General features: G+C 40.7%; 1 protein-coding gene across 9 annotated transcripts in view; it reads left to right on the forward strand.

Annotated features, from left to right (window-relative positions):
- Window positions 1–1578: 1578 nt before the first annotated feature.
- GARNL3 (GTPase activating Rap/RanGAP domain like 3) overlaps window positions 1579–22591 on the forward strand; it is a 52760-nt gene continuing 31747 nt past the window's right edge. For 4 of the 9 annotated variants that reach the window (XM_032200327.1, XM_032200330.1, XM_032200335.1 and 1 more), the window contains exons 1-9: window positions 1579–1667; window positions 14413–14482; window positions 17799–17873; window positions 18736–18835; window positions 19214–19332; window positions 20147–20211; window positions 21350–21413; window positions 21666–21698; window positions 22042–22117. In XM_032200327.1, the coding sequence (XP_032056218.1) occupies window positions 1594–1667; window positions 14413–14482; window positions 17799–17873; window positions 18736–18835; window positions 19214–19332; window positions 20147–20211; window positions 21350–21413; window positions 21666–21698; window positions 22042–22117 (676 nt within the window). In that variant the 5' untranslated portion in view covers window positions 1579–1593. Of the gene's footprint in view, window positions 1668–1828; window positions 2006–9132; window positions 9284–14412; window positions 14483–17798; window positions 17874–18735; window positions 18836–19213; window positions 19333–20146; window positions 20212–21349; window positions 21414–21665; window positions 21699–22041; window positions 22118–22591 lie in introns of those variants that run through there. The other 5 variants (XM_032200329.1, XM_032200331.1, XM_032200336.1 and 2 more) reach the window with 4 other exon arrangements.

The following is a 22591-nucleotide window of genomic DNA, read 5'->3' on the forward strand; positions in this document are numbered from 1 at the left end:
GACATAGGAAAGAATAGAGAGCAAGGAGAAAGGGCAGAGAATCAAAGAGAAACAGAGGGACACAGACTGGGACAGAGGAATTAAGAGAACAAGAAATGAGTGGGAAAAAAAGACAGGGACAGTAGCCTATAGAAAAATAAACCAGGGACAATGAGCAGGGCAGAGGGAAAGAGAGAAAAAGGACAGGAAGAAGGAAAGAAGAATAAAGAAAAAATGGCACAGGAGCGGGACATAGAGAGAGAAAAAGAGATGACAGGGCAGACATGCTTGACCTGGCAGTATGGAATTTTGGTTATCGGGTCACAGAAAGCTTGGTGGCGCTGCAGTTTTCCTCCTCATATGTGCTTGTATTTCGTAAAACTGAGGGTTCAGTGTCTTTCAATTATAGTTTACATTGGTCGTAGTTGAGGGTTTCTTACTCGGGGGTTATAGTTTATTAATTTATTGGGTGAGACCCAGTATTTGTCTGGTTTTATAGTTTACTCATTTACTGATCGGGCATCAGGGTTTACAATCTAACATAATCTACAAACTTTAAATCCCTGACAATAATTTGTTGGCCCCAGATCTCTGCAGAGCTCCCAGCTGTGACACTCCTTCAACTGTCAGGCTACACTTCAGCATCTGCAGAAGACTGAACAGTTAACAAATGGCCAGGTACAACCCCCCCAGAACTGTGCCCTAGTCTGCGGTAAGTAATAGTTGCTGCAAAATTAAGGCTGGCTGTGCTACTTTGGTCACCTTCTCTGGGTCTGTTTCATTACCAGGATGTCAAGTAGCCCTGAAAGTCTGACAGTTTCACTTAGGTGCCCAGCTAACTCCAGCCCTCTGTAGATGACAGTCCTCTGAAACTGGCACAGACTGAGACTGCAATGCTAAGTGTCTGCCCTACTTGGCATGACAATGCACACACCCAACACAGAAAGGAGGAACAAGCAGTCCCCTCACTTAACCACCCTCTCACTCATCACAGGCAGAAGGAATGTGAAGCTACCAGCTATCACAGTGCCTGAGCTCTGTGTTCAGCATACCGTCATCAGAAAAGTGCCTCTCATCCATCGGAGAGCCAGGAAGACAGCCCACCCCAGCTGTCTGTCCCCAGCTGTCTGTCACTCCTTCTCCACTAACGCTTCTGCATTAAGTGCAGCCCTAGTCCTTCCTTCAAAGAGAACACTGCCACAGCATGCACAATTTGTGGGCACCTTCAGACCGCGCATAAAGCTGTGTCCAGACAAAACAGGATGAGAACGACAGTCTCTTAAAAACGCGACACTGAAGGGACCGAGCTACTGAGGCACTGACCCTGGCCGGCACAATGACCGAAGAAGGGCTCCACGCCCCTCGCTCGAGCTGCCTAGTGAACAACGCCAGCGCCCTCTCTGCGGCCCGCGCCGTGGACCCGCGGGCTCTAGGACCCGGGCTCCGCGGCCTGCGCCATGGCGTGCGGCGGAGGGGACGCGGGCTGCCGCGGCGCTGGGCCGCAGCGCAACCCTCGCCGGCGGCCTCCGCCCCCGTGCGCTCGTCTGGTCTGCGTTAGCGGGGGAGATCCGAAACCGACGGGAGCGCGGGGGCGCCGCGGCGGGAAGCGCGCTGATGCCCTTCTCGGGTGCGCCCGACAGCTTCACCTCTGGTTGCTGCTGGTGCCCGGCGCCTCTTAGAGTTCTCTGGTAACTACCTGTCTCGGGAGCGGCCGAGAACTGCGGGATCTCGGCCGGCGGGGTGGGGCCGGGAAGCGCCGCCGCTCCGGCAGCGCGGGCTGTGGGCGGGCCCCGGGCGCGGCGGTGCCGGGCCCTGCAGCCGTGCTTCTTGAGGGCAGCCGCACCGGCTGGGGCTGGCGCCGCCGGCCTGAGAGGGGCGGGCGAGCTGCGCGTTCTCTCCGTTGTTCGGCAGCGGCCTGCCCGGCTTGGTGGTGGCTCAAACATGGGAACACAGACAAAACGCCTTCAGAGATCTGTCTGAAATAAACCAAGAAACAGAAGATCTATGAAGAACTCATCCGAATGAGGTCTGTGGGTGAACCTGCCGGCCCTCGATAAGGCAGTGCTTTCTTTGTTATGGGTTCTATACGCATATTCAATGGCATTAACGTCTTTGTATGTGTATAGATAGGCGTACACACATTCTCAGAGGCATAAGGATGTCTTGCGTACAGGAAAAGAAATTCTTGTCCTTTTATTTTGATTTACAAATCATTCAAAACTGTTCTTAGAAATGTACAGATGAATTTTTCATGTGGGAAATTTAGAATGTTTTTAAAAGGAAGTGTTGTCTTGTTTTCCTTAAAACTTTTATTTTTTTTCTTTATCCACTGCTTTGCTGAAGTATTTAAAACATCCTAATTACTGAGAATAATTTATATATATAGAGAGAGAGAGAGAAACATCTGGCTTTACCAGCTATCTGCAAAAATAGCTAGAGTTGAGTCAATCTTGAAAAGTTTTCAGTAGGTTTTAGAAGATAATTACCTTAGCTTGACCTACGTAAGATACCATTTTTTCCCAGAAGAAAATACAGCATAATGGCCTTTTTTTCCCCTACCAGATGCACATTTTGTGCATTAACCTGTTTAAAAATTTTCATCAGTTGTACTTTTTTTTTTTTTTTTTTTTTAACAGATCGTGTTCTGTTTTGGGATTTATCAGACTAACTGGGTTTTGTTTGGATTTTCATCATTCTTTGCACCAGCTGTGTGCAAGACACCCCCCCCTCCTTTTTTTTTCCTAGAACGTTTTAGTCTAGAATACCAAATTCTTAATTTCCTGCTGAGATTCTGCCTGCCTGTTTGGTGTCAAGTGTGGTGCCATATACAGTTTAGAGAATGTTATTGTGGTTCTTCTGGTTCTTTACTTCTAAGTATTTTAAGTGCACCTGTAGTATTAGTATTTTATCAGTTCTTTCTTACTGCTCTCTCTACAAACTGTGATGACTGGCTTTTCCTCGGTGTTCAGTATGATGCTGTCTAGCTTCCTTATAAATTCCATTGTTTTCAGGGAAGTTGCCACGCATGCCCAGTATTTTAATTTAACAGTGTGAAGGGTGTCTTGAATCAGGAGCAGCAAAACTTTCATGTCTCCTTGGCTAACTTGGAACTGGCTGGTTTCTGCTACTTGCAGGCGTACTGAATACTCTCCATAGAAAACTTTCTGTAGGCAGCTGAAATGATGTGAAAACTTTACAATCCCATAAATCAACATACAGCAGGGTACTAGGAAGCAGATGAGTCTGCTCCTCTGGATCTGTTGCCATGTATGCATGTGTGTATATATATATATGCATATATAGATATATAAGTTTGGAGATATAGCTAGTTCAGGAGCTTAACTGAAGTACTTGGACTCTCATAGTATATGGTTGGTTTGCATGCATGCTGGGAGAGCCTTCAGAGATGGGGATTATAGAAGAGTGTAGAATCTCAAACCTTCTCAGGTCAACTTCTGCCACTTCAGGTCTGCATAGGTCCATTGAATAGACAGTTGAAGGGGCAAGCTCGGAAGTAGTAATAGTGAGTAAAGTTTGGCTGTGCACTAGGAATATTTATGCATGGAAGCTAATGCAAACGTTCTGGTCAAGATCCAAGTGGTCAGATTTCTGTCATGACAGCTGTTCCTAGTTGGCTAACTGCATTTAAAGGTTCAAAATGGATGAGATAGAAAATGCTGGTTATGTGGACTTAATTATAATTTCAGCCATCTTACTATAGCCCAGAGTTTTCAAGATATCATTATTTATTTTGCAAACATTGAAAAATAAATAAATAAATAAAACACCAAAACCAAAACTTCAGTATTTGTAGCTTAGCCCACTTTTTAGAACTTTGCTTCTAGATGTCTTTGTAGCAATTTGGTTATGGAAAATATGAGTAGTTTTGATTTCATCTAATAAAAGGAAATGGAACATAAGTTCTCTTCTTGGATTCCTTTATATTATGTAAGTATTTTGTTCTGCTTGCTTCAGAAGATGTGAGGTACATCACCAGCAGAGAGTTACTAAGTGGTGTGAGGAACATTCATCCTTTAAAGGTGTCACTAAAAGTGTATTTATGCTCTTTGTGGAAAGCCAAGAGATAAAATGGACTAATTTGTTTTGAAATCCTTCTAGTATCAATACTTGTCAGGTTGAGATGTACCAGCTATATTGCTGTCTAAGAGTCTTCAATCACTTCCAGAGTATTTTCTGTGTCTGCAAAATGCCGAGGATCTCATCTGTCCTAAAGTTGGTTAAAGACTAAGATTTGTTTCACAAGGCCATAACAAAAGTAATGAAGAGTGTTTGTGGAGGTTTTACCTTGCTAGGCAGCTGAACTCTACCACAACTGTGCTCTCACTCCCCCTCCTCTTCGGGGAGGGTGGGGGGGGGGAGAAGAAAAGGAAAGGAAAACAAAACAAAACAAAACAAAAATTCATGGGTTGATATAAGGATAATTTAATTAAAGGAAAAATAATTATTAAGGGGAAAATATTATTAATTAAATAATTTAACTAAAGAGTAAAGGAAAAGGGGGAAAGGGGAAAAATGAAAAAAAGGCTGTGTGCAAGCACAGAGGGAAAAAATAGCTCTACTTCCCACCAATGAGCAATATTTGACCACCACGTCTTCGAAGCAGGGCCTCAATGTGCCTAGCATTGTTGTTCAGGAAGACAGATATTTTCACGATAGCCCACCTCTCCCCTCTCCTTCCTTTCTCCACCTTTTATTACTGCCTGTGACATCACATGGCATGGAATATACCTTTGGTTGGTTTAGGTCAGCTGCCCTGGTGATGTTCCTGCCCCACCTCTTGCCCACCCGCAGCCTGCTGGCTCTTTGGGGGTTAGAGGGCGTCCTGATGCTGTGCCAGTATTGCTCAGCAGTAGACACCACACTGGTGTGATACCAATTCTGTTCTGTTCTAGCTACATGTGCAGAGCACAGCACTGTATGGGCTGCTGCAGGGAAAGTTAACTCCATCCCAGCCAGAACCAGTACAGTGTTTTAAGAGAAGTATAGCACTATTTGAAATTGCTGACAGTACAGATACCACAAGTCTGGTGAATTAAACCCTTCATTTATCTTTATATAAATCATACAAAAAGGAATGCTATTATAAAGGCAGAAGCAGATTAAAGGAGATATACCTCTGGAAATTAAACAGAAAAAGTAGGGGGTCATTTTGATTTATACTTCAGGTTTATTACCATGCCATATAAAGTAAATCACTTCTTTTTCCTAATATGCCCATAATTCCATTTCTCAGACTTTCTTCTTTAAATCATACATTGTGGGTCTTCTTTAAATCATACACTGTGGGCTCATTTGTATGCCCTGTTTTAAAATATTCTCTCTGTTTATCACTACATGTGCTTAGAAAATCCATTTATGTGTGTATAAATATTTATTTTTGGGGGAGTATAGAGAGGAACTTGGCAAACAGTCAGCAACAATTACAAATAAAGCAAAAGCAGTTATTTGTGTCTCTGCCAGCCTGTTACTGCAGAGACATGCTGCATCCTGCAACAGAATAAGCATCTATTGTTGCTATAAGCTGCCAACAGGAATCCCTCATCTTATTAGGCAGCATCCAAGTAACCTTTCCTAGTTCCACCACTGTGCGCTTATTGTTTACAAAATAGGAAAAAAAATACTGATAGTGTGTTGTAAGGGAGGAAGCCCTTTGTGCAAAGAATATTGTTTTTATCATGTTTAAGATTTATTATAGCATCGAAATGATAGCATGCTACAGAAATCTGATGTGCTGATCTTTCTCATGCAGAGGGTCTGTGTTTGCATTCCACTCTGGCTGGAATTTTGTCGTGCTTTTGGACTTCAGTGTGGTGTAACACCGGCCCGTAACTTATTCAGGCTTTTCATTTCAGAAGACCTTCTTAGGAAGGAGTTGATTGAGGAAAAAGCTCAGTCTGAAAAACTGAAGTGAGAATCTTCAGCATTGTTGTAGTTTCTAAGGTCTGTGCAAAAGTAGGTGGTGTTTCTTTTCTGTTTGAAATAGAGGTGGTCGTGTTTTACATGTTGGTATTACTTTTTCAGGATGACAGTGGGCACTACAAAGCAAATACTTACATTTGAATGAGTGCATGTTTTCTTTTTTACTGTTTTATACCTCGTGCATAGAAAGGAAGAGGAATAGGGTAAATCACAACGGTGTCAAAGTACAAATTAAGTAGTAGGCTCTTTCTGTTTCATTACTTCCACAGAAGTAGGTTCTTCTGAAGGAGTGAGAGAAATGAAGCTTCGCTTACGGCACGCTTCTAAAGCAATTCTGAGAACAAGCAATCATAGAGAACAAATACTGTGGTTTAGTACAAAATTCTGAGGAGGGGTAATAGTTTGTTGTTGTTTGTTTGTTTTTCTCCGGTAAATTTTTTTGCTTCTCTAACATGGAAGATCCCTTGAAGCTGTTTTATTGGGTATGCCTATTCTTGTCTGTTAGGGTGTTTCTCAGTATACAAGCAGTCAGTCTTAAGTTTCGTGTTTTATTAGGTGAAAATTACTTTTGGCTGGTATGTGGAATATATTAATTTAGGTTTGCAATAAATCTGTTTGTGGTAAATGGTTGGATTTGTGTTCTGACATTTAAGTTACGATGTAATGGACTCTATACATGTAGTCTGCAAACAAGTGAATTATTCTTTACAGTGTTTAACATTACAAGACTGATATCAATTATTTCAATTGATTTCCAAAACTGGAAGATCTTTTCAATACATGGGAGGTAATCCTTTAATAACAAAAGCAATTTTTACAGTTAACTAGTATAAAGACTTGTTTGCAATACTTAACCAGTTATCTTGTAGTTTCTTGCCTGTAGACATAAGTTTTAGAATCACTTTTTAAAAAAAAAAAAAAGTTGGAGTTAATAAGGTGCAGATTTTTGTTTCCTGTTAGCTTTGAAGATTTGTCTGGGTGCTGCTGTCATGTTCATACACTTAATATTGAGCAAAATCACGATAGTATAGATAGTGAGGGGAGATTACTCTCCAAATTATTAAATGTTACTGATTTAAATTTGATATCATTATGTCTATCTGAAAGAATTATGACATGCTATAATTACATGTATGAGGAAAAAAGTGTGCAGGAGAAAGCAAGAAGAGGTGTTACTCCAAGAGTACTCCATGCATGGAATTCTTGCTCTGTTTTAGCATTGGAGATCAAAACAAAGAAAATAAAAAGAATATAAGTATATTTAAACTTTATTCACTGAGCATCATGTTCCAGACTTAGATGCAGCCATCAATTGCCTGCAGTTTGCCCTTTCTACATTGACTTCCAGAGGTTGAAAACTACCTTGGGACAGATACATGCTTCTCTAGTAATACCAACCAGTTTCATGTGAGGAGATGCATGAGTGGATGCAATTTTATTTATTTAATTTTTTTTGACCTGAGGAGCCACCTGCCAAACTGAGCAGCAGCTGGACATGTAACTTGTAGGTGGTCCTACAGAATAAAGGTAAGCTGGGTTCCAATTGCATTTTATCACTTTATTCATGCTTGCAGTTTGATTGTGTTAATCTACCATTAAACTCATAGTCCAACTGTGTTCCATTAATTCCTTGGATAACAAGAGTCTCTCTACCTTTTTTGGAAGGCTTTCTCCCCCTTCTTCCCCCTTTTATTGAGCAGCTGGTAGTGTGACTCCTTAAGCACACATCAGCAGAATTAATAGTGAGGTGTAATGCTGTGACATAGAAGGAAGAGTAAGTTACTGATAGAGGATGCAGACTTACTTAGACATAGCTTGTATTATGAAGCTATCCTCAGGTGTCAAAATGTTGTAAACTTTGCTTATAAAAGATCCAAATTAATTTTCTGGTGGCTGACAGAGTAAGCAGAGAGACACAGAATGATATGAATTCTGGAAATGGAACTCCTTTCTTAGCACTAGGGTAGCTTTTCATTAAAATCAAACCACAAAGTAAAGTTTTAGTATATTACCTGAAGTTGCAATTTCATGGTAATGGTTGTAAAGAAAGCTAAGACACACAATTACATCGTGCAATAATTAATTACAGTTTACTACCTGGATGGTTGTGGTATTTCATAATACACAGTAGTGCACTTAAGTTTATTACAAAACATGCAAGCCATTGAAATTATTGAAGGAGTTGGTGTAAACAGAGTACAGCCATGCAAGTTATACATGTAATTACTTGAGATGCAAGTTGTTACTCTAGCAAAGAACTGTTTCATCTTTAGTCATAACGGTTGATCTTAATACTGGTTTCAACTCCTACTGCAAAGTTGTAAAATAAGTCTTCACATGGTCAAAGTACTTTATGTCATGCTGTCATGCTGAGATTCATGATGTGAAGGTGATAAGCACTGACTATGTTTACCTCTTGGAAAGGTAGAGAACAATAGCATATACATGTATCTACATTAAAGGAGAAAGCAGGGAAAAGAGCTTCAGGCACTTGAAAGAGTTTCCCATTTGGTTTGTGTTAGACTCTTAAAGGCATGCAGGGCTTGTTGAAGGCTCAATTGGAATGAAGTGGTCTGGTGTCCGCTAGCAAACCAAAGATTCTGTCCATGTGCTGTCTGAATTTTCAACTTTGTGAATGAAGTAATACTTGATAGAGCTGCCATTCTGTGCCCTGGTCAGGTTTCGCCCTGCTGGCTGGTTGTGTTTGAACATGACAGAATAGTCTTGTAAGATGACTGCACTTCTGAAGCTTTCGAGCTGTAGCCAGGCAGGTTGAGAAGACCTTTTTATGTGCCTTTACTGATATAACAGTAGACAGATTAAGCCTGGCTTCTAGGATGCAGCAGAAACCAGAAGCAGACAGTGAGCTGGCAAGAGCATTGCTGTGCGGAATGGTTTCCTCGGTGTTTTGCTCCTATTAAATAGCAACCAGCTCTGAGAAAACGGCTCTACAGGAGCCTGCTTCTCTACGTCCCGCGTTTACCAGGACAGAGTTCGCGCGGGGTGTTGCCGCGAGCCCGGCCCCTCTCCGTGGAGGGGGCGCGGGAGGTCCTTGACTGTGGAGGAGCCCGACGACCCGCAGGGCCCGTTTGTGCTCCTCTCGTAGCCAGCTCCCGGCTGCGGCGGACGGGCCGCTCGCTCGTGGGACTACAGCTCCCGGCGTGCCTCGCGGCGGCGCGGCACCTCAGCGGCTGGCGCGCCGTGCCTGTGCGCCAGGGCAGCGGGATGTGTGAGGGGAGCTCTCGTCGTTTCTCCCGAGCGGGACGGAACCGCGGAAGCGACGCGGGAGCGGTGAGGCCTCCGCACGCATGGAACTGAGAAGCGCAGAGGCGGTCTCCAGTCGGCTCCTCGGCCTCTCTCAGCGGTACCGGAGCCAGGGAGGCGGGGGCTGATGTCGGGTGGGGCGCGGCGCGGGCCCGCGCTCACGGTGGCGGTCGGACGGTGCCGGAATTGCACCGGCTGGGACCCTGCGTGTGGGGGCCGGAGGGGCGGCGCCGGGCCGGCCCCCGCGCAGCGGAGCGGTGTGAGTCCCGGAGCTGCGGCCGCCTCCCGCAGGGGCTGTCGCCGCTGGCGTGAGCGGGGCCAGTTGTGCTGTCCTCGGGGTGGATTTCTCAGCCTGTTCAAGCGTCATGCTCGTGCAGGCAGGTATCACTGAGAAAGCAATGTGCGATTGCTCGTCTGCTTAGCATGTTTGTACCCGTGCCCACCTGTTCAATGAAAATAGATTAACAGCTACGATGTGTCAAAGGGCTGACAAGTAATGATCTAGATGGTATGGAGATAGGAGAGCTGAAGAGACATGTAGGCCTTGTAATCAAACAGGTGCAGTGTGCAAGCTCACCCCTTTCTGCCACTATTCTCCCCCCACCTCTCCCTTGTGAATTACTTTCAAGTGTCAAAGTCCTAAACCACAAAACTTTTGACGTGACACTAGGATATTGAAATTACGTGCTTAAGTGTAGATTATCTGATATGTGGAAACTTGCTTTGCCATTTGACTTTCAGGACTGTTGAATTTTGTAAGACCCTGTGTTCCCAAACAAATGGGTGAGGGAAGTGGAATAAATCCTGCTAGTGTACAGATGGGTTTAAACTGCTTTGATTGTTTGTTTTCCATTGGAATAAGGGCTTGTCTGTATTAAAACACTTTGCAATAAAAGTAAATTCTAACTTATTAAATCAAACAGATATGAGCCACCGGTAAACTAACATTAGCATTTCAGTGCTGGCAATTCACCTTAATACCTTGAAAACTATTTTTAAAATTGTTATAACTGGAACAACAGTGTTTTTCTAGTGTAGGTCAGGTCAGGACTGAAGAAGAATGCAATGCAGTGAAGAAAATTAAAAAGAAAATCTTTTATGTATAATTCTGATTTCAAAAGGGCTGATAACGTGTGGAAGTTAGGTATATTTGGGGTATTTTGATTCAGGATGCAGAAGGACAAGACTATTAATACTAAAACACTATTGGAAACTGTCACTGACTTGTGCACTTATGTATGTAGTGGTGAGCATGGAGAGTTCTTTTTTATTTCTGTTTTGATCCTATTCTGTCTGGAAGTTGTTTGGAAAAGAAAAAATGGTCTTTTTTGTATGGGTTGTTAAAGAACTTACTTGCCATTCGGAGAACAAGTATGTTGAGCAAACTGTTACTACAGTAACGGATCTGTTTAACATTTTTAGCAATGGTCTAGATGCAGCAGTTGAATGCATACTTAGCAAGTTTGCTGACAATACCAAACTGGGAGATGCTGTTGGCTCTGGAAGGGTGAAAAGTAGAGAGATCTAGGTAGATCGGAGCAATGACATGAAATTCCACAAAGGTGAAAGCTAGATGCTGCACCAGGAATGGAGTAATGCTGATGAGAAGTACAGAATGGGAGATCAGTGGCTGGAGAGCAGCTCAGCAGAAAGAGATCTGGGGGTGCTGGTCAACAGCAGGTTTAACATGAGTCAGCAGTGTGCCCTGGCAGCCAAGAGGGCAAACTGCATTTTGGGATGCATTAAACACAGCATAGCCAGCTGGTCAAAAGAAGTGATTCTCCCACTGTATTTAGCATTGGTGTGACTTCATCTTGAACATCATGTGCAGTTCTGGGCTCCACAATATAAAAAGAATATTAAGATACTTGAATGCATCAAGAGGAGGGCAACAAAGCTAGTAAAAGGGCTGGAAGGTATGTCCTGTGAGGAGAGGCTGCGGATACTCGATTTGTCTTGTCTGGAGAAAAAAAGACAGAGGCGATCTCATCCCTCTCCTGAGGAAGGGACTCTCCCAGAGGAGGGGACATGCAGATAGAGGTGCCTGTCTCTGCTCCCTAATAACTGATGGCAGAATGTGGGGCAACAGCACAAAGCTATTCAGGGGAGGTTCAGACTGGACGTTAGGAAAAAATTCTTTACCCTGAAGGTGGTCAAACACTGAAACAGGCTTCCTAGAGAGGTGGTTGATGCCCCATTCCTGTCAGTGTTCAAGGCATTTGGACAATGTCCTCAATAGTATGTTTTAACTTTTGGTTAGCCCTGGAGTGGTCGGGCAGTTGGACTTGTTGGTCTTTGTAGGTCCCTTCCAACTGAACTATTCTGTTCTACTGTTTGCAACTCATACTGTACATGCGTTTGAACATGGAGTGCATGATGGTGTTTATAAGCCTATTTTCAAAAATATTGTGCTACATTAATTTTAATTTCTAAATTTTTTTATGGATGGAAAAAATAAAGCATTGGCATTCAGGTGAAGTCCCTGGTGACTGGAAAAAAGGAAACATCACTCCCATTTTTAGAAAGGGTAGAAAAGAGGACTCGGGGAACTACAGACCAGTGAGCCTCACTTCTGTGCCTGGGAGGATCATGGAAAAGATCCTCCTGGAAGCAATGTCAAGGCACATGCAAGACAAAGAGTTGATCCGAGAGGGCCAGCATGGCTTCACCAAGCATAAATCATGCCTGACCAATCTGGTGGCCTCCTACGATGGAGTGACTGCATCAGTTGACAAAGGAAAACCAACTGATGTCATCTGCCTGGACTTCTGTAAGGCCTTTGACACGGTCCCACATGACATCCTGATCTTCAGCTTGGAGAGCTACAGATTTGAAAGGTGGACCATTCAGTGGATAAGGAATTGGCTTGAGGGTCGCACCCAGAGAGTGGTGGTCAATGGCTCCATGTCTGGGTGGAGTCTGTTGATGAGTGATGTCCCTCAAGAGTTTATCCTGGGACTGGTACTGTTTAATATCTTTATCAACAACATAGACAGAAGGATCGAGTACACCCTTTGCAAATTTGCAATGACACCAAGTTGAGTGGTGCAGTTGATACCAAAGAGGGAACGGATGCCATCCAAAGGGACCTGGACAAGCTAGAAAAGTGGGCCCATTTGAGCCGCATGAGGTTCAACAAGTCCAAGTGCAAGGCGCTGCACCTGGGTTGGGGAAATCCCAGACACGAGACTGGGAAAACTCATTGAGAGCAGCCTTGCAGAGGACTTGGGAGTTCTAGCGGACAAAAAGCTTGACATGAGCCAGCAATGTGCGCTTGCAGCCCAGAAGGCCAACTGCATCCTGGGCTGCATCAACAGAGGGGTGGCCAGCCAGTTAAGGGAGGGGATTGTCCCCCTCTACTCTGTCCCACTTGTAGTGCTACATCCAGGTCTGGGGCCCCAAGTACAAGGATGTGGATCTGTTAGAATGAGTCCAGTGGAAGGCCACAAAGCTGATCAGAGGGCTGGAGCACCCCTCCTGTGAAGAAAGGCTGAGAGAGCTGGGGCTGTTCAGCCTAAAGAAGAGAAGGCTCCAGGGTGACCTTACTGCAACCTTTAAGTACTTAAAGGGGACTTAAAAAGATGGAGAACAACTTTCCGCTTTGTTTGGTAATGATAGGACAAGGGGGAATGGCTTTAAATTAAAAGAGGGGAGATTTAGATTAAAGGTTAGGAGGAAATTCTTCACTCAGAGGGTGGTGAGGCACTGGAACAGGTTGCCCAGAGAAGTTGTGGATGCCCCATCCCTGGAGGTGTTCCAGACTAGGCTGGATGAGGCCCTGGGCAACTTGATCTAGTGGGTGGCATCCCTGCCCATGGCATGGGGGTTGGAACTAGATGATCTTAAAGGTCCCTTCCAACCCAAGATGTTCTTTGAATGCTCTTTTTATATTTTATTTTTGAAGCTTTTTTTAGCAATTAATTTTATCTCCGCGGCATTGATATGTAGCATCCTGAAGTAATCTTATTCATTGGAACTGACTCCAGTTGTGGCTCATTTGTAACTTACGTGAATCTTATTTTTACTTATTATTACACTTATTACTCTTTCCTATACAATGATAGCAAACACAAAATTATTTTCGTGAGTTTTAAAGCTTTGTTAGATGCATCTTGTTTCTACTTCTCTTCCTTGTTTGAAGATATGGAATCCAAATAAACGGAACTCAGAATTATCAATCATGTTTAATAAATTCTGAGTACCTACAAGTACAAATCCAAATGGATAAGCTGTTTAAAAATCAAGATATTTCAGCGTTCCAGTGTCACAGTATCTCTTACAGTCAAGATCCAAGTATGAGGGTGTTGAATTAAAATTCAAGTATTTCTTCTGTGTACTGATGTAATGTTACAACTTATGGTACTTATCATTCTCAGAAAATTTAATCCCTTATTGCTGGTTGGAGGGTTACTGCCATTTAATTTTAATGTGGAAAAAAAAAAAAAAAGGTGTTTGTCAGCATTAAGGCTGACATAGTGGTGAACTGTGAGTTTGGAATATGAGGGAGTGACTTAGTTGATAGCCTACCCAGCTGCTAGACAAGGTAATAAAGGTTTATTTTATATTTGCATCTAAATCTTTATTTAGCTTGTATTTGTAACATCTACTGCTAAGACTTCGATTATAAATTTGAGAGACTCGGTGTTTATAGCTAGCAGAGCTATTTGCCATCTGTTTTGAGCTTATGAAACACATGCTGATGTGCTTAATGGGACACAATGGTATAAAATTATAAGCGATAATGCATGTAGATTTTGAATGTGGTGTTTGAGGCTTCCTTTTGCTTACCTGACAATTCTGTTTTTGTCAGTGTTATGGGAGGGGGAAATCTATGAAATGCTGTTCCTTCTTTCTGCTTTTGAATCGAGATAATTGTTTTATTGTGTGTAGTCTAAAGAGAGACTTTCTGGAGAAGAAAAAAAAATCAGCAACATACTAAGCAAAGTTTATTAAGTGGAACTCTGTGTTGGTTCCATTGTGACTAGATATTTAATCATAGTTTTTGCTTTCAGTCAAGACACAGACATTTCTTTTCCATTGGCTGATAGTATGAACACCAGACTGCAATGGCTGGAGTGAGCACGTTGTAAGGAGTGTTCATTGCATTAACAAGCTTATGCACTGCAAACCTCATTCAGCAGGAATGATATTGTTAATGGCAGCATGTAGTGTTGCAGGAGATCTAAGGCTAAATTGACTGTGTATACTGATGAAATGTTTCTATTCCAGTTCTGTATCTGAAGATCTGGGTTGCAGACGTGGAGAGTTTAGCAGAAAGCACTATGGATCTGTGGAGCTTGTAAGTTTACTTTGCCCATCCTTTAATTTAAACACTGTATAATGCAAAGTGCAAATACTTTTAGTTTCCAGGTAAAAATTCAAAGTTAGTTTGGAAGATGTGTTCTCTAAGCTGGACTTGAAAATTTTAGAGCAATAAAAAGAGCGATTACCTAAATTAGATGTGTGCTCGGAAATATTTTTACAACCTTATTTATGAATCTTTCATCTTAATGTGACAGAAGATATTATATAAATACCCTGTTTACCCCAGTTGATTCAGGAAGATGGAAATTGAGCCTTTTTTCCTTCTATAAGCTGAAGATCGTGAAATGTTAGGGCTATATTTGATGAAGCTTTTGTAGTGATCTGAGTTAAAAACTGTATCCATGCTCATGTGTTGGCATGTGTATGTCATTTTATGTGTACCTGCCCCTGAGTAGTGGGAAAGGGTGTAAAATTAAAAGAACTAGGCAACGTAAGAATATTGAAAAATCTGTTTCCTGAAATCTGCTAGTTTTTCTGAATTTTCTTCAAAGATTAGCTCAGCACTTTTTTGTTTTGTTTTGTTCTCTAATGTAGAAATTCTTTCTGTGAATTATTTATTTCTTCTATGTCAGGAGTTAAAATGATATCACTGTATACAAAGTATAATGAAATCTACATAAGTGGGGTACAAAAAGTAAACTTCAGCTCTGTTGCTACAGGAAGAAATAGTTAATGTTCTGTTAACTATGGTTGTACTTTCAAGATCTTGGCTTGTGTATTTATAAATATAAATGATTTCAGTTGGTGGCTTAGTTTCTGGAATTTTCATTACAAGAACACCAGGTACCTATCTTCACTTTCCATGCATTTCATGTATTAGAGATGGTATTTTAATCAAAAAGGCAAGTGAAACACTTTGTGGTAAGAGGCACTTTCATTCCCAGTATTTTGGTTCTTTACCTGGAAAAGAGAAATATATTGGTAATTATAAATTCACGGTAACCTCATACAAGCAGTCTTGTCTTGTGATTGGTTTTCTTAGCATGTATGGTAGTTTAACAAGCGATGAGTTAAACCACACTGCCCTCACACTCCACCTCCTCAGAAGGACAGAGGAAGAAAATATGATGAAGAAAGAAAAGCTCTTGGGTTGAGATAAGGATAGGGAGAGATCACTCGCCAATTACTGTCACAGGCAAAACAGACTCAGTATAAGGGAGATTAATGTAATTTATTACCTATTGATAACATACTAGAGCAGTGAGAACTAAAAGCAAGTAAAAGCACCTTCCACCTCCCACCACCTCCACCCCCCCAGCCTCTTCTGTCTCCTCCCATGGAGTGGTTCAGGGGAATAGGGTTTGTGGTCAGTCCATAATGCTTCATCTCTGCTGGTCCTTCAAGGTCCTTCCCCTGGTCCAGTGTAGTGTCTGTGCTGTGGGATGCAGTCCTTTTGAACTGATCCTACGTGGGCTTCCCACAGACTACAGTTCCTCAAGAACTGCTCCCATGTGTGTCTGTACCATCAGGTGCAGTCCTTCAGGGCTGGACTGTTCCAGCATGGGTCTCCCACAGGTGGCAGCTATGGCCAGATCCATCTGCTCCTGCATGGTCCTTCATGGGCTGCAGCATGGAGATCTGCTCCACTGTGATATACCACAGGCTGCAGGGTGACAGCCTGCTCTACTGTGTTCCTTGCCACAAGCTTCAGGGAAATGTCTGCCGTGGTGCCTGAAGCACTTCCTCCCCTCCTTCTTCACTGACCTTGGTGTCTTCAGGATTCTTTCTTTCTCAGTTGCTCACTACTCTCTCCCAGCTTCTGTTGCGCAGCAGTTTTTTCCCTTTCTCTGGTTTCCCACAGACGCAACTTGTGTCACTCATGGCTTGGCTCTGACCAGTGGTGGGTCCTTTTTAGAGCTGGCTGGAACTGGCCCTTCTCTAACACAGAGCAGCTGCTAGACTCCTCACAAAGGCTATCCCCACAGCCCCCCTGCCCCTACTACCAAAACCTTGCTGTGTAAGCCAAATACTCTCTTTATCTTTTGAAATACAAATGTAAAAAGGTGTTTGCCCTCGTAAGTTTATAAACATTTAATTCCTTAGTATTTTCCTCAACGGCATCCCTATTGCTCAATGTTTTCTATCTTTTATTTATTATAACCTGTTCGTTTTGTCTCAGCCCTAAATGGTTTCTCATACATCCTTCCTACTGGTCTGTTATGACCAGTTGTCCCTAAGGTTTCTCTTACAGTTCATACTGAGTCTGTTGCAGTTCTTGCCTTGTTAGCTTATTCCTGACATAGTCTCAGATCTCTTCAAAGGAAGGGGCAAAGAGAACAAAACATTCCAATAACTCTTCTACCAAGCAAAGGGAGAAAGTATTGTCATTTAATAACATGTATTGCTGGAGGGAAGTGAGAAAGGGTATACTACTGCATTATTGTTGTTCAGATCCTATTTCTAAAGTTTGGTATAATATGTGACAATCTCTTTTTACAGTTTTTAGAGGAGCAGCATGCAGTGTTATTTCCAGCTGATCTTTGAGGGGAAAAAAAAACATTCTCTGCTGCTTTTTATGGATTCCAAACAATGTTGTTGAACACAGGAAAAAATGTCATGTTATCTTTGTGTTGTTAACTTTTCATGATTTTTTTTTTTTTTTGCAACAAAAGGAGTTTGTCTTCTGGAAATCACTGGATTCCCTTATAGAAAGACCAGGCAGCCTTTCCCAGAATGTTTATGAAACTCTAGAAGTCTTCAAATCAAAACAAGCCATATTTTCTGATGTAAATGCAGGAAGCAGAGCAGGATATACTGAACAGTATACCTCAAAATGTTCGGTATCATCACTGACTATTACGTTTAGAGATTATTACTGCTTTCTATCTTCTGAGAACTTACACAAATATGTAATAAATGCAATAAAAGACTGCTAGTCACAGTGACACTACGAGCACGTAGGGTTTTAAACATAGCAAAGCTGAGAGGACTAGAATCAACATGTCCGTAAGAGCCATTGTTTGGAAAGGAGTGAACGTGAAGATCAGTTTCTGGAAGGTGGCATGTACCTCTGTATGCATTCTGCACATTGGTGTAGCCAAAACCTGAGACAGGAGAATTTCTGATTAGCACTGGATATACCAGAAGAAAGTACAGCTTTCACACTCACACATTCTTAGAGTTATAATTGGGTCATTCCAAATCTGTAGTCAAATTGGTAATAGATGTGTTCATACCGTCCCTATGGGTAGTGGTATGACACCTGGGAGAAGGAGAAACCATGTAAGATTTGTTTGCTGATCATATGGGTGTCTTTGGAACTAGAACATTTATCTTAAGTTCTCTCATAGCTTATATCTAGTGATGCTGATGGAGCCATCCAAAGAGCTGGAAGATTCCGTGTGGAAAATGGCTCCTCTAATGAGGTAAGTGGCTACATATACTCATAGAAAACAAAAAATAGATCAGTTTCAGTTACTCTTCACAACTGAAAGATGGATTTACAGTCAATTACTAGGGTACTGGTCTTAAAAACATTAGATAATATGAGAATATAAGAATCTGAGAGTATGGAGATGGTGGGCTTTTACCCTCAAGTCTAAGGTTTTATTTCAAAAGTACAAAATCTTGACAATTTCCTTTTTAAGGACAGAGATTATATTTATTTTAGTTTTGGTGATGTTTTGCTCATTTGATCTGGTTAAAAGAAAAAAAGTGTTATTCTCTGAATAACACTTTGCAGACTTTAGTTCACTTTGTTACACTGGTGTCTTGATGATACTATAGTGTTCAAGCTAACCTTTGTGATTTTAAGTTTGTTCCTGAGTGTGATGAGTTTATAGCTTTTTTTTTTTTCCTCTTATATGTGTTTAGGCAGCTATGCTCATCTTTTAAATGAGAGATGAAGAAGCTGAATGGCGCCTGAAAGAGTCATTCATTCCAGATTCCTGTGCTGTTAGTCTCATGGTGTTCCCCCTTAACCACTACAGTGATATTTAGATTTCTCCTTAAATGGAGGACGGGAGTTATCTTCCTTTGTAAAACATTTCTAGCTATAAATATCAACGTAATGCTTGAAGAAATAAAACTTCATAGTCTAGAAATGTACATCAGGTCTTGATAAACTTGTATTGAAATAATATTAACCATAAATTGTTACAGATCATCTGTTTATAAAGTATACAACTAAAATTCTTCTTGCCACGCTTGCTTGACTTTTCCCTCTATTATTATGTCCTCAGTTTTTTTCTTCAGCATTTGATCTGCAGTCTCCCAATTCTGTTTCAGAATACAGACTACACTCCAGGAACATGGCACAGAACAGATGTGCATTTGGAAAATCCAGAATATTATACAAGATGGTATTTCAAATATTTTTTAGGAAAAGGTATTAATGTTTTTGTGAATGTATTTGAAGTTTTGTTCAATGCAAAAGCAATGTAGCTTTGAATTGCAAGTATTTAAACATGGGGAAAAAATGACGTTAATGTAATACTAACGCATTTTTGCCCTGTACTCAACGCAAGTTCTTGTTTGATGTATTTTTAACTTGAAGACAGAGGATGGTGTTCTGTAAGCAGCAGAACCCATGCTACCAAACAGAAAACAAACAGAAGCCCCTCTAGGCCTTGAAGTCTATACCTGTCTCTTGTCTTTTACACGTATCTACATAACTATATATTTATATACAGATAAGTATATATTTTCTCATGTAAACCTGTGTGTGTTTTCTTTACAATGCATAACACTTACTTTTCTCTAACAGTTCATCAGAATTACATAGGTACAGATGCAGAGAAGAACCCTTTCTTTCTGTCCGTTGTACTCTCTGACCAAAATAATCAGCGTGTTCCCCAATACCATTCAATTCTTTGGAGAAAAACAGTAAGAAACAAATACTTAATTGCTGCTCTGCCTTTTTTGTTTGTTTGCTTGCTTGCTTGTTTTGTATGCATTCACCACAGACTTTTTTGCTTCTTCAGAATTTTGGTATTTAGTATATGGAGATTTCATTTTTATATGAGAACATAGAATTCTATCCTAGTGGATAAACTAGCTTAGTAGATAACAGTATACATAACTTTATGACAGAAATGTACAATGCAAGATATTTCTAATTGTTCTTACATGCAGCTCTGCATTGTTTTTAATAATGTTGCCTAAATTGTTCTTGATTTATATCCTGTGATGAGTTTAAGCTGTGATATACCACTGATTTACTGATATTTTTATACAGTGATAAGAAAATAGCCAAATGTGATACTGGTTTCACTAATATCTTCTTAGGATTTTCTTTTCACTTAGCTTTCAGTAATGACCTTTATCTAAGCAATTAATTTAATATTGTTTAGTACACATGCATAGGTCACTTTTTTTTTAGAAGAGAAATAGTTATGTCTACTAGTTTCAACAGTCTTCCTAATGCCCAGTATTGTACTGTGAGTTTCCTTTTTAAGTTCCTACATGGCAGAGTAGTAAAAGCTAATTTAAAAATAATTTTGCACCATCCTATGCATTTTCATGTTTGTTTGTTTGTTTGTTTTAATTCAGTAGTAAATATGACTAAGTAAAACTAGCATGGTGTTGATCTTTGTTTTTTACGAAATTGTTTTTATCAGTATTCCTATTTTAATGTATAGAGAATGTCAGTATGTCCTGTAATGTCTTCTATTTTTCTGTAATTTTTCCCCCTTTATAGGGTACTCAGAAAATATGTCTCCCTTACAGTCCCACAAAAACATTATCAGTGAAATCTATATTGAGGTATGTATTTACAAATAAATTATGGGTTAAGAGACTTGTATGTATCTTTTCTCCCTGGAATTCGGAGCTTGTGTTGCATGATTTTCATTATTTTAAAAACTGCAAAAACAGGTTTACAAATCTTAATCACTGAGGACAGGAAAAATGTGCTTTTAATGCCTGTCCTGGAGTAGAAAAAGTGACGATTTACATGTAGAATGGACAAAGATTCTCAGAACATTTCTTTGGCAGAGGGACTATTTTCAAATTAATTGTAAAACAGGTGTAAATTTAATCTTGACATCCATGCAGGGTTTTAATAGTTTCTGTACTTAAAATGCAGAAGTTTGGGAAGTCTTGGAGATTAGCACTGTGGAAAAGAAATGATGATTCTGGCAATGTACACTTACAGCTCAGAAAGCCAGCCATATCCTGGGCTGTACCAAAATAAGCATGGCCAGCAGGTCGAGGGAGGTGATTCTCCCCCATCTACTCTACTCTTGTGAGACCCCACCTGGAGCACTGCATTCAGCTCTGTGGCCCCCAGCACAAGAAGGACATAAAAGTATTTAGAACGAGTCCAGAGGAGGGCCACAAAGATGAAGGGGCTGGAGCACCTCTCCTGCAAAGACAGGCTGAGAGAGTTGGAGTTGTTCAGCCTAGAGAAAAGAAGGCTCCAGGGAGACCTTATAGCAATCTTCCAGTACCAAAGGAGGCCTACAGGAAAGCTGGAGAGGGACTCCTTGTCAGTGAGTATAGTGATAGGACAGAGGGTAATGGCTTTAAATTAAAAGAGGGTAGATTTAGATTAGATATTAGGAATAAATTCTTTACTCAGAGAGTGGTGAGGCACTGGAACAGGTTGTCCAGAAAAGTTGTGGATGCCCCATCCCTGGAAGTGTTAAAGGCCAGGTTGGATGGGGATTTGAGAAACCTGATCTAGTGGAAGGTGTCCCTGCCTAAAGCATGGGGGTTGGAATTAGATGATGTTTAAGGTCCCTTCCAACCAAAACCATTCTGTGATTCTACAATACATTCCATGTAAGACAGGGCCTTTGAACAATTCCTCTTGTAAGCAGTTCTAACTGCAACTATTAGTGCTTTAATGTTGAAATGTATGCTAGCCTTTCTATTACACAGTATTTTGTTTACATTTCAGTGCTATGAGTCTTGAGAAATTTGAGAAGAGCCCAAGGGAAATTTTTCATCCCGAGATACAAAAGGTAAGTGGTGATTTCTTCTTTTGCTTAGTTGTTTTTCTTTATTATTTTCTGGAAAATAAATCATTAAGCATAAATATTACTAGTTCCTTTGTTTCAGCAGAATAATAATGAGGATTAGGGGGTTTAAAAAGTAAACTTTGTTTATCAGTTGAACTGGCCACTTCAAAGCAAAACTTAAATACACAAGGATGTAATCATTTTATTTGTGTTGCCTTTAATGCCAGAGTGCTAAACAAACTGTTTTATTTGCAGGATTTATTGGTTCTTGAGGAGCAAGAGGTAAATGTAAGCTTACCACTCCTAGCTCATAGTTCAAAGAATATAGCTGTATTTGTTATATTTGCACTGATACCTTTGTAACAACTTCGCAGTCGATTGCTTATTGCAATAAAAAAAATGTAGTATTAGTTTTCAATATATGAAATCCAAAATCATTTTAAACACCAGTATAAAAAGTATATAATACAATTAATAGTCTATAATCAAAGGTAAAATATTAGGTTCTTGTTATTTGTGCATGTAATGGGGTTGGTGTGAGATATATATTCACGTATGCAGGATGTACAGAGAAGGCATTAGTTTAGGTCTTTTGCCTGTTTAGCTTATAATCTTTAGTTTTATTTTTTAGGGATCTGTGAATTTTAAATTTGGAGTCCTTTATGCTAAGGATGGGCAGCTTACAGATGATGAAATGTTCAGCAATGGTGAGTTTTTACCTTTTCCTTAATTTTTTATTCATTCCATTAAAAATATAGGATACTGCTCATATACCAAGCATGTGGAAGCCAGATAGTGAATAATGATTATGTTAACAGTAGTTTTGTAAGGTTTTTGTGTTCATATTGGGTGGAAACACTGTAGAAAAGAATATTCTATTTCTATGAAAGGTTGCTGTAGGAAACCTAATATTACAGCTTGGAAAATGATGAAATTTTCTTTCTAGAAATAGACTATACAAAGTAAGATTTAAAAAAAAAAAAAAAAGCAGTTGAAGGAGGTGACTCTTGTTACCTGCAAGAAGTCATTGTTTCTAGTTCTTTCATTCTTCAGGTTTTGTGATCTCATTCTTCTATGCACTTGAACAGTGTTATGGAGTTAGCAAAGGAGATCATTGTTTAATGTCACATGATGATCCTTCTTCTGCCATTCTGCAAGGCTGGGATGCTGTTTCTGTAAGG

Source organism: Aythya fuligula, chromosome 19 (assembly GCF_009819795.1).
Source record: "Aythya fuligula isolate bAytFul2 chromosome 19, bAytFul2.pri, whole genome shotgun sequence".
In the NCBI taxonomy this organism is placed as follows: domain Eukaryota; kingdom Metazoa; phylum Chordata; class Aves; order Anseriformes; family Anatidae; genus Aythya; species Aythya fuligula.